General features: G+C 42.0%; 1 protein-coding gene across 2 annotated transcripts in view; it reads left to right on the top strand.

Moving 5' to 3' along the window:
- Nucleotides 1-16238, top strand: part of cdk15 (cyclin-dependent kinase 15) — a 30580-nt gene that overhangs the window by 10479 nt on the left and 3863 nt on the right. The window contains exons 2-14 of one of the 2 annotated variants that reach the window (XM_058403587.1): nucleotides 761-792; nucleotides 1954-2155; nucleotides 5708-5845; nucleotides 7371-7465; nucleotides 10019-10098; nucleotides 10194-10288; nucleotides 10431-10493; nucleotides 11109-11232; nucleotides 11696-11816; nucleotides 11898-11991; nucleotides 13940-14003; nucleotides 15772-15820; nucleotides 16020-16162. In XM_058403587.1, the coding sequence (XP_058259570.1) occupies nucleotides 785-792; nucleotides 1954-2155; nucleotides 5708-5845; nucleotides 7371-7465; nucleotides 10019-10098; nucleotides 10194-10288; nucleotides 10431-10493; nucleotides 11109-11232; nucleotides 11696-11816; nucleotides 11898-11991; nucleotides 13940-14003; nucleotides 15772-15820; nucleotides 16020-16162 (1276 nt within the window). In that variant the 5' untranslated portion in view covers nucleotides 761-784. The remainder of the gene's footprint in view (nucleotides 1-760; nucleotides 793-1953; nucleotides 2156-5707; nucleotides 5846-7370; nucleotides 7466-10018; nucleotides 10099-10193; nucleotides 10289-10430; nucleotides 10494-11108; nucleotides 11233-11695; nucleotides 11817-11897; nucleotides 11992-13939; nucleotides 14004-15771; nucleotides 15821-16019; nucleotides 16163-16238) is intronic. The other variant, XM_058403588.1, reaches the window with a different exon arrangement.

The following is a 16238-nucleotide window of genomic DNA, read 5'->3' as shown; positions in this document are numbered from 1 at the left end:
GATGTTGATGATGTTGATGATCTTGTTGATGATGTTGATGTTGATGTTGATGATGATGTTGATGATGTTGATGATGATGTTGATGTTGATGATGTTGATGATGATGTTGATGATGTTGATGATCTTGTTGATGATGTTGATGTTGATGTTGATGATGATGTTGATGATGTTGATGATCTTGATGATGATGTTGATGTTGATGATCTTGATGATGATGTTGATGTTGATGATGTTGATGTTGATGATGTTGATGATCTTGATGATGATGTTGATGTTGATGATCTTGATGATGTTGATGTTGTTGATGTTGATGATGATGTTGATGATGATGTTGATGATGTTGATGATGTTGATGATCTTGATGATGATGTTGATGATCTTGATGTTGATGTTGATGATCTTGATGATGTTGATGTTGTTGATGTTGATGATGTTGATGATCTTGATGATGATGTTGATGTTGATGTTGATGATCTTGATGATGTTGATGTTGTTGATGTTGATGATGATGTTGATGATCTTGATGATCTTGATGATTATGTTGATGATCTTGATGATGTTGATGTTGATGATGATGTTGATGTTGATGATGTTGATGTTGATGATGATGATGATGATGATGATGATGATGATGTTGATGTTGATGATGATGATGTTGTTGTTGATTAAGTTGTTGATGTTGTTGTTGTTGATTATGTTATTGTTGATGTTGATGATGTTGATGTTGTTGCTGATGATGCTGTTGTTGTTGTGTTTCCAGGTTTGAAGCAGAGACACATGGGCTATGAGGAGGTAAGGAACCCTGAGCATCACTTTGTCAGTATATTTGAGGTTTTAAATGAAAGAGTGAATAAATCTGCACCACAGCACTATTCTAGTGCTGAGATTCTTCCTCTCTTTCTTTTCCTGCTGATGTGTGTCATTCGTCCTTTGAGTGGCATTTCATTTTCAGGACAAGGCTGAATAGTGATGACTAAAGACAAACACAAACAGTATCCTTCTCTCTCTCTCTCTCTCTATTTTCCTTTCCCTCTCTCTCCCTCTCCCCCCTCTCCAACCCCTCTCTTCTCCCTCTATCTCTCCCTCCCTCCCCCTCCCTCCATCTTTCTATCCCTCTCCCTCTCTCTCCCTCCCTTTCCCCTCCCTCCATCTCCCTATCCCTCTCACTCTCTCTCTCCTAAACCTCCCTCCCTCCCTCTCCTGCTCCCCCTCCCCTCCCCTTTTCTCTCCCTCTCCCTCCCTTGCTCTCTCTCCCCCCTCCCTCTCTCTTTCCCTCTCCCTCTCCCTCCCTCCCACTCCCTCTCTCACTCACCACTCCCTCTCCACTCCCGCACATCAACATCATCATCATCAACACCCAAACGCTGATTATTTTCCTTGTGTTTTATTCCTTGTTAATCAGAAGGATGACACGGTAACCATAGCAACCATTGTCTGTTTATTTCCTACAGAGAATCGATGCTTTTCACAAGCATGTGGCATTTGTCTGTGTGCTCTACATTCCCTCTTCTTCTTCATTCCTCTATATTTCAGACATAAAAAACTCTCTCCCTCTCTCTCTCTCTCTCTCCCTCTCTCTCTCTTGCTGTCTTTTGTCCCCCCCCTCTCTCTCTCCCTCCTCTCCCCCTCTTTCTCTCGCTGTCTTTCTTCCTCTCTTTCCCCCTCTCTTACCCCCCCCCTCTCTCGCTGTCTTTCTCTCTCTCTCTCTCTCTCTCTCTCTCTCTCTCTCTCTGTCTCTCTCTCTTCTCTCTCTATTCTCACTTGAATAGACATGTTTGTTCCCATTAGCAAAGAGAACATGGCTGTGTTTGTTTTGCTCTCATAAATGGGTAACGGTCATAAGACCAGACTTCTGTACAGAAAATACACGCACATACACACATACCTCCACACACACACACACACAAACACACACACACTTATCCTAGTCATATGAGCAAGGCTTGCCCACAGAGCCGAACTCGAGGTAATGGAGGATTTGCGATGGAGGCTCCGGCTCTGGGCTTCTCTGTGTGTGAGAAAGTGCTGCTGGTGTTGTGGAAGACAGAAAGAGAGAGAAGAGAGACAGGAACCTGTTTATGAGAGGAAAGAAGATTTGGGAGAACAAGAGGCAGCATCAAGGAGTTGGAGTGTGTCATCTCTACCTGCCCCTGAGGTACACTTTCAGGAAAAGATGGTTTGTAATGGATGCTTTGGATAGTTAATGCTAAAGAGTCTTTTTTCCCTTAAACCAAAGAAGTTTAAAGGATGCTAAAGGAAAGCTTTTTAGATATACACCGATCAGGCATAACATTATGACTACTGAGAGGTGACGCAAATAAGACTGATGAGTATCTCCTCATCAGGGCACCTGTTAGTGGGTGGGATATATTAGGCAGCAAGTCAACATTTTGTCGTCAAAGTTGATGTGTTAGAAGCAGGAAAAATGGACAAGCGTAAGGCTTGAGCGAGTTTGACGAAGGGCCAAATTGTCATGGCTAGACGACTGGATCAGAGCAAAACTGCAGCTCTTGTGGGGTGTCTGCAGTGGTCAGTTGTGAGGTTGGGCCTCCATGGGATCCTTAAAGGATCTACTGTGAACATCTTGGTGCCAGATACCACAGCACACCTTCAGGGGGACCAACACAGTATTAGGGACGTGGTCATAATGTTATGGCTGATCAGTGTATAAGATGATGAAGAAGAAAACCTCTTGATTTAAATCACATCATCACAACCCTTCATCCCGAGCTATAACATAATAAAATCAAATAAATCCTTAAATATTATAGAATTTTTTTGGTTCAACCTGACGCATTTATTTTTTTTGAAAATTTCCGTTCCTGACCCTTTCTACAGAGTAAAAAAAATCCTTTCTGTGTCCTGCAACAAACTGGGACATGGATCATTTCCTGTGAATCCCTGTGGATCAATCCACAGTCTGGGCTCAAAGACAGTGAAGTCATCCAGACAGATATTAACAAATAGTGTTCCATGTCCTTGTAACATAGTCTGTGTCTCCTGCTCTGGTTTGTAACTGATACGAATGTTAAGAAATAAGTAATAGATTGAACACATTAAGAAATCATTCGATCTGTGTAGAATTTCGTGAAGTCATACCTTTTATCCGTTTAGGGCTACAGTTAATGTTGTGGGCCGACTCCGAAACCTGGTTCATTCTTGTTGGAAACAATAAAGACAAAAATTCCAGTTTGTCTGAGTAATGGTACAAAGCACCGACACTGGAGACTCCTTCCTCCTCAACGAAAATGGCTGAATGTTTATTAATGCAAGTGTCCCATGTTACTGTGGTAGTAGTAGAATAGTCACAATTTTCAGACCAATCAGAATCAACTATTCAAAAGCATAAATATTCAAGCCTAAGAGGATAAGTACGACAGGATCTACAGTCTCTCTTTTTTCCCTATAGATAAGAAATAATGTAGATTATTAGTGGTGTCCCTCAGGGTTCTGTTTTGGGGCCCATACTATTTAGCATTTATATGCTTCCTCTGGGGAGGGGTGCTGGTGGCTCAGTGGTAGGTTTCTCACTAGGATTAGACCTTTCCTTTCTATACCCGATACTGAAAGGCTCATTCAGGCTTTTATGACTTCAAGACTTGATTACTGCACTTCTCTCTACATTGGTCTACCAGCAAAATCTATCAAACGGCTACAATATATTCAGAACTCAGCAGCACGTGTTCTCACTCACACTGACTTCCAGGACAGAAAGCACTTTCACTGTCATTTATCAGGAAGGATTTTAAGAGCTAGTGCTCAGGTTTATGAAGGTTTCCATCAGTCCCAGTCTCTCTGCGGCCAAAACAGCTGCAGGATGAATGTGTACAAGACAGAGGAGATACATTTGGTGTTTATGAGATTCGGTCAAGTCTGTGTCCAGAATCTTAGGTCTGAAATATTGTAGTAATAAAAAAAAAAAAAAACCTGGGATTTTTATTTTGTTAGCTACACTATATTGCCAAAAGTTTTGGGACACCCTTGCAAATCATTGAATTCAGGTGTTCCAGTCACTTCCATGGTGTATAAAATCAAGCACCTAGGCATGCAGACGGCTTTCAGGAGCTCAGTGAATTCAAGTGTGATACACTATATTGCCAAACGTTTTGGGACACCCCTCCAAATCATTAAATTCAGGTGTTGTTCTTCAGGGGTTGGACCCGGCCCCTTAGTTCCAGTGAAAGGAACTCTTAATGCTTCAGCTTCATACCAAGACATTTTGGACAATTTCATGCTTTGTAGGAACAGTTTGGGAATGACCTCTTCCTGTTCCAACATGACTGCACACCAGTGACCAAAGCAAGGTCCATAAAGACATGGATGAGTGAGTTTGGTGTGGAGGAACTTGACTGACCTGCACAGAGTCCTGACCTCAACCCCATAGAACACCTTTGGGGTGAATTAGAGTGGAGACTGCGAGTCAGGCCAAAACTGGGACGTCTGCCTTTACATGCACATGAATGTAATATGGAGTTGTTCTGCCCTTTGCAGCTATAACAACTTCAACTCTTTCCACAAGGAAGGCTTTCCACAAGGTTTAGGAGTGTGTTCATGGGAATTTTTGACCATTCTTCTAGGAAGCCTTCCCAGAAGAGTTGGAGCTGCTATAGCTGCAAAACACGGACCAACTCCATGTTAAACCCTACGGATTAAGAGCGAGATGTCATTAAAGTTCATGCGCATGTAAAGGCAGATGTCCCAAAACTTTTGGCAACATAGTGTATGTATTAACGTAAGCTAGGTTTCGTAAGGAATAAAACACAACAGGACATACTGTTATAGAAATAATCAATCAACAGCCAAGTGTGATGAAGCCGCAGTTCTGTTAAACCCTAAACTGGATTATTTTCCCAGTATTTTTTGTCTCTCTCTCGTTTCAAAATATACAGCTGTGGAAAAAAATAAGAGAGCACTGCCCAATCTCCAGATCTGAACCCTACTGAAAATCTCTGGAATGTCATCAAGAGGAAGATGGATGGCCATTTCCTTTAAATATACACTATAAATAACAATAGTTATATTTTGAATTAAGAAATATATAATTAATAATAACTAATGATAATTAAAGCACACTAAAGACTTATTTAATTTAATTGATGCTAATAAATAATAATTAATATATATTAATTTTTATATAATACATTATTACAGCATAATTATTGTTAGTTAAAGCAGACTAAACTTACTTAATTAATTTAATTATATTAATATATATTGTTCTGCATGCCATCTTAATAACTCGAGTCACAGTCACAGAGTGAATATAGAGACTAATCTGAGTCACAAGTCAGTCAATTAGGGATTTGAGGGTTGACAGTACACACACACACACACACACACACACACACACACACTTATTTATGCACAGCTGCACAAAGACAGTATCCCTATGTTATGTTGTTAGGTAAGCTTGTCCAGCAAAAATAAATAAATAAATAAATCATTGTTGTATAGTTCTAAGTCAGATATACTGTATATACCAAATATCTCTGTCTTTCTCTCTCTTCATCTATCTCTCTATTCTTCTCGTCTTTGTTTTCCACCAGGATGACGGTTAAATCCTTCAGCAGCAAATTATAACATAGTAATAAATCAATAACGGATCATAACAATAACAGACAGAAAGGATGCTGTGTTTATAAGTGTTTGTATTGTTGAGTCTTTGCTGTCTTTCTCTCTCTCTCTCTCTCTCTCTTGTTCTCTGTAGCTGGGAGAGCTGGACGGTGTGGAAACTCCTCAGCCTCAGTGGTTTCACACTCTACAAGTGCGCAGGCTCCGAGCGCAGAGAGGACGCAGCAACAGCGACCCACTGGGGGGCAAAAACTTTCAGCCAGAGTTTCAATGGGTCAGCACACACACACACACACACACACACACACACACACACACACGGTCACAGTTTAATAGTCACATTTTGATTCTAATACATGCCCCCCCCACTCTGTCTCTCTCTTTCTCTCTCTCTCTCTCTCTCCTTGTCTGTCTCTCACTCTGTCTCTCTCTTCTGTCTCTCTCTCTCCGTCTCTCTTTCCCTCTCTCTCTCTCTCTCTCTCTCTCTCTCTCTCTCCTTGTCTGTCTCTCACTCTGTCTCTCTCTTCTGTCTCTCTCTCTCCGTCTCTCTTTCTCTCTCTCTCTCTCTCTCTCTCTCTCTCTCTCCTTGTCTGTCTCTCACTCTGTCTCTCTCTTCTGTCTCTCTCTCTCTCCGTCTCTCTTTCTCTCTCTCTCTCTCTCTCTCTCTCTCTCTCTGTCTCTGTCTCTCTCTCTCTCCATCTTGCCTTCTCTATCTCTCTCTCTCTTTCTCTCTCACTGTCTCTCTGACTCTGTCTCTGTCTCTCTCTCTCTCTCCATCTCGCCTTCTCTGTCTCTCTCTCTCTCTCTCTCTCTCTCTTTCTCTCTCACTGTCTCTCTGACTCTGTCTCTGTCTCTCTCTCTCCATCTCGCCTTCTCTGTCTCTCTCTCTCTCTCTCCATCTCGCCTTCTCTGTCTCTCTCTCTCTCTCTCTCTCTCTCTCTCTCCATGTCGCCTTCTCTGTCTCTCTCTCTTTTTTTCTCTCACTGTCTCTCTGACTCTGTCTCTGTCTCTCTCTCTCTCTCTCTCCATCTCGCCTTCTCTGTCTCTCTCTCTCTCTCTCTCTCCATCTCGCCTTCTCTGTCTCTCTCTCTCTCCATGTCGCCTTCTCTGTCTCTCTCTCTTTTTTCTCTCACTGTCTCTCTGACTCTGTCTCTGTCTCTCTCTCTCTCTCCATCTCGCCTTCTCTGTCTCTCTCTCTCTCTCTCTCTCTCTCTCTCCATCTCGCCTTCTCTGTCTCTCTCTCTCTCTCTCCATCTCGCCTTCTCTGTCTCTCTCTCTCTCTCTCTCTCTCTCTCTCTCTCTCTCTCTCTCTCCATGTCGCCTTCTCTGTCTCTCTCTCTTTTTTCTCTCACTGTCTCTCTGACTCTGTCTCTGTCTCTCTCTCTCTCTCCATCTCGCCTTCTCTGTCTCTCTCTCTCTCTCTCTCTCTCTCTCTCTCCATCTCGCCTTCTCTGTCTCTCTCTCTCTCTCCATCTCACCTTCTCTGTCTCTCTCTCTCTCTCTCTCTCTCTCTCTCCATCTCGCCTTCTCTGTCTCTCTCTCTCCATATCGCCTTCTCTGTCTCTCTCTCTCTCTTTCTCTCTCTCACTGTCTCTCTGACTCTGTCTCTCTCTCTCTCAATCTCTCTCTGTCTTTCTGTCTCTAACTCTCAATAGACGGTATTGATTCATATACAACATTTTGATTTCGATGATCTTTAATGTTTGGTTTCAATTTAGTTTACATCAGTTTTACTAATTGGAGATATTTTTATTTACCTTTTATATCGTCTTGAATTTTGTCCTTTTATACATGTGCAGAACACGGGGCTGCAGTTTGGAACAACCAACTCGTACCTGAACCTGGAGAAACTAGGAGAAGGTGCATACGCTACCGTATATAAAGGAATAAGCAGGTTAGTGTAATCATTAGCTGGGGAACTTTGTCTGGGATGAGTGATGCAGCTGAGTGAGGAAAGCCTGCATGAGGTTGAGGTATCTTCAGACAGATTTCAGCCTGAGAGCCTAGCCTGTCTGGATTAGCCCTTTTACTTGTGCTACTGGATTATTGGACCATTCTCTGATTCCTGCTTTGCCTTCATTTCTCTCTTTGCTGCTTTCTGGAGAGTTATTTTTGGGGTTAAACTGTGTTGAAGGACTTATCGTTTCCTGTTCCTGTGTCTGTTTCTGTGTTTGTGCTCCAGCTCCCTGTCTGTTTGCCTTCACTGACCGATTTGGCCTGCACTCATTATAGACTTTGAGCTGTGTTTTCTGTCCGTATCAGCGTTGCCAGATTGGACTGAAGATTAACAGCACAACTGTAGCTTAAAACACGCCCATTTAAAAAAAAATGCATACAGTGATAACTAATACAATAACAAAACCCAGAACAATGGGTTAGTGCAAAGGGCACTATTTAGACACACACACACACACTACGTTAGCTAGCTGTATTCATTTTGTTTAATCAAATATGACATCAGAATTTTATAGCAGCATAATAAACACACGGTGGTAGCTCAAGTGGTTAAGGCTCTGGGTTGTTGACTGGAAGATCAGGGTTCAAGCCCCAGCACCACCAAGCTGCCACCTTTGGGCCCTTGAGCAAATACATCTCTCTCTCTCTCTCTCTCTCTCTCATACACACACACACACACTTTCTGTCTCTCTGTCTCCCACTTTCTCTCTCACTCTCTGGGTCTGTCTGTCTGACTGTATCTCTCTTTGTTTCTGTCTGTCTCTCTCTCTCTCTGGGTCTGTCTGTCTGTCTCTCTCTTTGTTTCTGTCTGTCTGTCTGTCTGTCTGTCTGTCTCTCTCTCTCTCTCTCTCTGGGTCTGTCTGTCTGTCTCTCTCTTTGTTTCTGTCTGTCTGTCTCTCTTGCTCTCTCTCTCTCTCTCTCTCCCTCTGTCTGTCTGTCTCTCTTGCTCTCTCTCTCTCTCTCTCTCTCTCTCTCTTGCTCTCTCTCTCTCTCTCTTGCGCTCTCTCTCTCTCTCTCTCTGTCTCTCCCCTTTGGTGACAGTGGGATTGATCAGACTTCCTGTCTAGTGCAGGAACACAGGAATCTCCTGCATTCCTCCACATCTGTGTGTGTTGCTTTTGTATAGTACTTAAATGCTTGTGCATCACCAAACCTGTTCTCCTTCATTTATCCGGTCGAGCGAGGAACAGTTCACGTCAGGAGACTAAAATAGCACAATGCACCGTTTACACAATAGATTACAAACTGTTCAAGGTGTGAAAAGAGAAAACTGTAAAATCACAACACTAAATCTGAAGCAGGGGTTGTGAAGGAGGTGCCCTCTGCAGGCTGCCTGGAAAAACCCACTGATTCAGGTCGTCCCTTTTAGATTATTTAGTCTTTAAGTGGCAGAGTGAGGGACGTCTGGGTGTGTATTATCACCTTCATTTCATTAGGTGACTGGTCACTGAAGTCGAGACGTATCCGGATACAGGCTTCACAACACAACACAATATTAACACTAATAAAATATAAACATTCAGTACTCTTATTTTGTAATGACAACAAATCAAACCACTACAATGTCAGTTCAATGTGTTGTCCAGGAAAGATCTATAATATAAATATATATAAATAATATACATAAAGTGCCTTTTCTCCTTATTATTAACATGTCTCAGTTTTTCATAAATGGCAGCATTATTCATATGAAAAGAAAGTAAATTTGTTGCTTGAATTAAATTTTTTAATTAAATGAATTAAAATTAAATTAGGCTGAATGACAAAAAAAGTCTCAATAAAATAGTTTAAGTAAAAAAATTAAATTAAAATTAAACAAAGAAATAATAATAAAATAAATTAATAAAATTAAAAAGTTCTAAATTTTTTTCAATTATTTTTTTTAAAGTAAATAACTAAAAAAGTAAAAAATAATAAATTAATAATAATTAAATAAAATTTTAAAAAGTTGTTGTTTCTTTTTTTCTTCTTCTTTTATCTTTTTATTTTTGATTTTCTAACTGAACTTTCCAGCATTATAAGAACCTCACACACTATTCAAAAGGTGCACAAACTTTTGTATTTTCATTAGTCTCAAAATTAAATGTTGACATAGATGGATAAAAAAAGCTTGATGTGTCATTTTAATAAAATAAATAATTGAAAAAAAAAAGAATTATAATTACAACTTTCTGTGCACTAGGAGAAATAAAACACTTTTTTGTGATTGGAAAATAATTTGTAATAATAATCAACATAATAATAATAATAATAATAATAATAATAATAATAATAATAAAAATGAAATAATAATAATCAATAATTGATTGGAAAAAAAATAATAATAATTTAAATAATGATTTGTCCCCCATCTTTGATGATTTTCCTCTAACATCACATCCCAAAGTGTATTATTTTTTATTTATTTTTTCAGCATGATGAGTGATGATTGTATATTACAGCAGATGCGTGTGTGTGTGTGTGTGTGTGTATATGTGTGTCTGTGTTTTAGGATAAACGGACACCTGGTGGCGCTGAAGGTGATCCGAATGAAGACGGAGGAAGGTGTTCCGTTCACTGCAATCAGGGAGGGTGAGAAAAACCTTATCAACCAATCAGCAGCTGCCTCATGTCCATGTAACGGAATCGAGCATTCTCAAAAGTACGTTAGTGTTTTCTTTCCCCAGCCTCTCTGTTAAAAGGCCTCAAACACGCCAACATCGTCCTGCTCCATGACATCATCCACACGCGCGAGTCCCTCACCTTCGTCTTCGAGTACGTGGTGCGTGCCGTGACTCCGTCTTCTGAAACCTCTCACTTAAGTCTCACAGAGGATTAAAGCCTTTAAACGTTATAATAAATAAATAAATGTTCACATTATTAAGAGAAATCCTTAATCATCTTCTCATGTCTCACTCCCTCAGCAAACAGACTTGGCTCAGTATATGATCCAGCATCCAGGAGGACTTCACCCATGGAATGTTCGAGTAAGAAGATCACTCGGCTTCATGTTGCTTCAGTTCAAAGAAAAAGCAAATGACAGGAAGGGAGAGGAAAGAAAATACATCTCTCTCTCTGTCACACACACACACACACACACTTGGTCTGTCTCTCTGTCTCTCTCTCTCTCTCTCTCTCTCTGGATCAGTCTGTCTGTCTGTCTCTCGCTCTCTCTCTCTGGGTCTATCTGTCTCTCTCTCATTCTCACTCTTTCTCTGTGTCTCTGCCTCCCTCTCCCTCTCTCTCTCTCTCTCTCTCTCTCTCTGTGTGTGTGTGTGTGTGTCTGTCTGTCTGTCTCTCTGGGTCTGTCTGTCTGTCTGTCTGTCTCTCTTGCTCTCTCGCTCTCTGGATCTGTCTGGCTGTCTGTCTCTCTCTCTCTGGGTCTGTCTGTCTGTCTCTTTCTCTCTCTGGGTCTGTCTGTCTGTCTCTCTCTCTGCCTCTCTCACTCTCACTCTTTCTCTCTCTCTCTCTCTCTCTCTCTCTGGATCTGTCTGTCTGTCCCTTTCTCTCTCTGGGTCTGTCTCCCACTCTCTCTCTCTCTCTCTCTCTGCCTCTCGCACTCTCTCTCCCACTCTCACTCTCTCTCTCTCTCTCTCTGACAGATCTTCATGTTCCAGCTGTTGCGAGGTTTATCGTATATCCACAGCCGGAGGATTCTGCATCGGGATCTTAAACCTCAGAACCTGCTCATCAGCTACCTGGGGGAGCTGAAGCTGGCCGACTTCGGTGGGTTTCTCAGATGAAATCGATGCTTTGTTTATCGTCGGTATCACTTGAGGTAGAGAGGAATACCTGTACACCCGCTCATTCAGGCAATTAGCCAATCACGTGGCTCCCAATGCAGTGCAGCAAGATGTTGGTGTCAAATGTTGATATCAGACCCAGTTCTGCTCTCTGAGACGCTCCAAGTGCTTGTTCTTCTAAAAAGCAGCTCAGATTTGATTTTTAACCTCTTAAATTCTGTGTAAGGTTCTCCAACAGAGGGAAAAACACACGTCTAAAACACACTGAAAGCCGACAGACTCATTTTAGATCAGACTCACAGCCAGAACATCATTCATTTCTTTATACTGATCGAAAATCTCCCATAAATTCCACTGACAGACTGGAATAAAAGGGTGTAAACAACATGTTTAGTCTGGAATCATTTCTGTAACGTCTCTCATACCTGGCTTTCGATTTCTTGAAGGTCTAGCCAGGTCCAAGTCGATCCCGTGCCAGACGTACTCGGCAGAAGTCGTCACTCTGTGGTACAGACCGCCGGATGTTCTCCTGGGGTCCACAGATTATTCTACAGCACTGGATATCTGGTGAGAAGGTCTAACACACACTCTGTGAAGAGAACACACATGTTCCATCTGAATACTTTTTCCATCGCTGTGTGTTTGCAGGGGCGCAGGTTGCATTTTTATCGAGATGCTGCAGGGAGCGCCAGCGTTCCCCGGCGTGGCTGATGTGTTCGAACAGTTGGTGAAAATCTGGAGAGTAAGCTTAAATCCTGTGTATTTGCCTGTGTATTAAAGGAATACTCCAGGGTTTTTCTCAGATTAATCTCTGTCTTCTGGATCTGTCCTGAAAAATGAAGCGAAGAAAATCTGTTTCTAAATCTGTTTCGCTCAAAATAGAGGTCTAAGGGCAGTTGTTAGGGGCAGGAGGAGAAAAAAAGCACATATTTTTTGTACATGTGCACAAACATATACAAGAAAACCTAAGCTCTGAAATCCAAAAGATTTTTATCTTATGATAAAAGTAATCAAATCTGTCCTCACAGCTTTGGGGTCTGTTTCATACTTTCATAATTAAAGTCATTTAATTTCTTCTTTAAAGCTGAGTATATGTGCTTGGGGCAAGAAAGTGATTAGTTTGTGGTGGATTATTTCCTTCTTTTCTTCAATATCTTTTACATTAGAGTCAGACCCTCTGGGATTTTTCAGGATTGCGATCTTAGAAATGAACCCAAAATGGTATCTATCTATCTATCTATCTATCTATCTATCTATCTATCTATCTATCTATCTATCTATCTATCTATCTATCTATCTATCTATCTATCTATTTTTTAAAAATGTCTACCGATTTTCTGCAGATTTGAGGCGAAACATGTCGTGGTGTGACATCATCAAGACAGGCATAGAGCCAGAGGCTTCTGACAAGAGACGAATCCTGTGCTGGAAAAAGTAGAAAAATAAATAAATACATTTTATTATTAATAATAATAATAATAATAATAATAAATACAAAAATAAATAAAATATAAAATTAAATCAAATAAAAAAACAAAAAAAATCCCCCCAAAAAAACCTCCACAAGTTACATTGTGAATTTTGGAAAAAGCCACAGTAAAATAAAATGTTTTAGCTGTTACAATTTCCAAAAAAAAAAAAGAAAGAAAGAAAAGGATTTTTCAGAGAGATGAAACTGTGGTGCGCTGAACTATTAAGTTAGTTAAGTTGTCTTTATTTGTCACATATATATTACTGCACAGTGAAATTCTTTCTTCACATATCCCATCCTTGGGGTTTGGGGGTTAGAGCGCAGGGTCAGCCATCATATGGCACCCCTGAAGCAGAGTGAGTTGTGGGACTTGCTCAAGGGCCTAACGGTGGCAGCTCGGCAGTGCTGGGGCTTGAACCCTGATCTTCCGATCCTTTTGACCGACGACCCTTAACCACTTGAGCTACCAGCGCTCCGATGAATTATTGTTATTCATCACGCATTAAAAGTCACGTAATTCTGGATGACCTCATTCTGTGACGCCATTATAAAAGCCAGTGGTTTAAAAAGAATCAATCTGGCAACTGTACATAACTGCCTGTCATATTTGTACATGTGCTTTATGCTGATTCTGACGTTACTGGTTTGACATGAAGAACTAGCAGCACAATATGCAAATACGGACTGGCTTATTTGCACGGGTACATATTTTGTCAATTTCAGACCTCTAATTAGGAAAATAAACACAGAGTCAGAATTTCAACGTCAAATCTACGTGACCGCTCATAGCACATCATGAACAGCTGAAACATTCAGATATATATTTTTTTGCTTTAGCTTTAATAGGAAATCATACATCACTCTTCACTGGCGCTGGTTAGCTCGTTGTTAGCCTGACAAATATGTGGTCTTTTTTTGTCTCTCAGTGGTCAAAAAGGACATAATCCTGCGTCCTAGCTTCTCATGTTGTTTTGCCTAAAGGCTAATTGACTCCCTCGACAACTGCCCCTGGATTTCCTTAATAAGTCCCATTTGAGTAAAGAGCTTTTTGTGTTTTTCTTACACCTGAGTATTCCTTTTCCCCCCTCTGATAGGAACTTTTCTGGCCTCATCTTCATATGAGAGCATCTAATCTCCTGTTCTTCCTGCTCATTTCCTTTCCTGTCCTCCCCTCTTTCTGTCCTCTCTACCTTTTCCTCCATGTCGATCCGCTCTCCAGGTTCTCGGCGTGCCCACGGAGGAGAGCTGGCCGGGAGTGAGCGAGCTGCCAAACTATAAAACGGGTGAGTGGACACGTCCTGTTCCGCTCTCGGGCCCTACACATTCACCCTGAAGTGTTAGTAAGGGTTAATGATCAGCTCATTTTTACGCTTTACTGCCTCACACCTCATACAGTTGGTCTTCTGAGTCAGCCATGCTTTAAACTTAGAGTGTGTGTGTGTGTGTGTGTGAGAGAGAGAGTGATAGAGTTTGATGTTGCCTATTACCACGGTGCCCATAATGATAAGTCACTGGTTTATATATTAGAAAGGTTTAACAATCCCACTGTGTGTGTGTGTGTGTGTGTGTACTGTCTGCCATTAAACATATACATTTGCCCAGACTACTGCAGCAGAAAATTCACACAGTGTTGATGAAGCCCCTCTGGCTGACATGCATGTGTGTGTGATCGCATGCGCACTCGCAACAGGTGCTAAGCCAACACGTTACAGCGTAACTTCACACCTCGGAGTCAGACACAAACACACATCTTCACACACTGGAAAACGGGAGGTGTGTGTGTGTGGGGGGGGGGGGATAGAGAGAGAGAGAGAGAGAGAGAAGATGAGAGAAAGAGAGAGGGAGAGAGACAGAGAGAGAGAGAGAGAGGTAGAGAGAGAGAGAAAGAGATAGAGAGCGAGAGGGAGAGAGAGAGAGATGGAGGGAGAGAGAAAGAGACAGAGAGAGAGACGGGATGGTGAAGCAGACATGAGTCAAAAATGCAGAGTGATGACACAGGTGCTGTGGCAGAACTTTACTGTAGTGTGTGTGTATTTGTGTGTGTGTGTGTGTGTGTATGTGTGTGTGTATGTGTGTGTGTAGGCATGTTTAGAGCTGACTGAAGAGCCAACTAAGCTTTAGAGCCAACTAAGCTAAGCTTCCTTAGGGTTAATTGTAGCTGCATTAACAATTATTTAAATGGAAGGTCCTTACAAAGATAGCAGGACAAATGTGTGTGTGTGTGTGTGTGTGTGCCCTGAATATTTTCTGTATGAAGCAGTTCACACATCAGACTTCTAAAACCTGGTAAGAATTACATCAAGGATTCAGTGTAACCTCCTGGCTAGCGATGCGGAGTTTGTTTAGACGGTGACTATCATGCTAGTTAGCTTTAGCCGCGTGACGTAGCTACAGTCAGCTTGTAGTCACTTATCAGACTTCTAGAACTTGGAGGCAAGAATACATCAAGGATGGGATGGCAGTCTCACACAAAGCACCACACACACACACACACATTCACAATTTAGGGGCATGTTTTGGAAGGTAGTAGGAAAACTGAGAACCTGGAGAACACCCACGACTTTTTTTTTCTTTTCTGCGCCTGAATGATACAAAGCACAATGTAGTCACATTAATAAGTGTATAGCTATTGTCTACTGATAAAACCGGAAGAACCGGAGCCGGTTTACTGTACGGACAGAGTGTAAGCTGTGAACATGGCAGAATGGCACAATCTCTCTCCGAGCGTCTGAGTCAGGCTCAGGCACGAGGCCAGACTCACAACCACAACCAGGTGTGCTGTGGGGTGAACACTGCATAGCTTTGAGAGAGAGAGAGAGAGAGAGAGTGAGAGAGAAAGACTGGGTGGCCGTCCACCTAGAGGAAAAGGAAGGCATGAGAGAGAATGCGTCCATGACACAGCCAAGTGTGTGGGTTCCAGGGCGTGCAAGGTCACGCTCGTCCCGGGAGAATGGGGAATGAGGTTTTTAATCGAGGATGCCTGAGGATTCAAGCCGTCGGGTTTCGGTTTTCTCCAAACACTGAGAGAGCATTTTGTGTGTGTTCTTACAGAATGGTTCCTGCCCTGCAAACCCCAGCAATTCAGAGATGTCTGGAAAAGGTAATATCAGTTTGTGTGTGTGTGTGTGTGTGTGTGCGTGTGCACCCATGTGTGTGCATATCTGTGTTCGTTCCAAGACAGAACAGAGGGGTCTTTGTGTAGTCAGCACCCCCAGCTGCAACTTCCCAAGCAAAAGCCTGACCCATACCTTGCCTCTGCATGTGTGTGTGTGTGTGTGTGTGGGCGTGTGCTGGCTCAGATTTGCACAGTTACCCTATAAGACGGAGGACCTGGCGCAGCAGATGTTGACGATGATTCCCAAAGAAAGGATTTCAGCCCAGGATGCTTTACGCCATCCCTACTTCAACACACTGCCACCGCCTGTGATGCAGCTGCGAGACAGTGAGCGTTCCCTCACATCACTAAAGGAAAACTCCGACACTTTCCATTCAAATTCCTATCCATTACCAGGATACAC

Source organism: Hemibagrus wyckioides, linkage group LG11 (genome assembly GCF_019097595.1).
Source record: "Hemibagrus wyckioides isolate EC202008001 linkage group LG11, SWU_Hwy_1.0, whole genome shotgun sequence".
Taxonomy (NCBI): domain Eukaryota; kingdom Metazoa; phylum Chordata; class Actinopteri; order Siluriformes; family Bagridae; genus Hemibagrus; species Hemibagrus wyckioides.
This window is presented reverse-complemented; position numbering and strand designations above follow the sequence as displayed.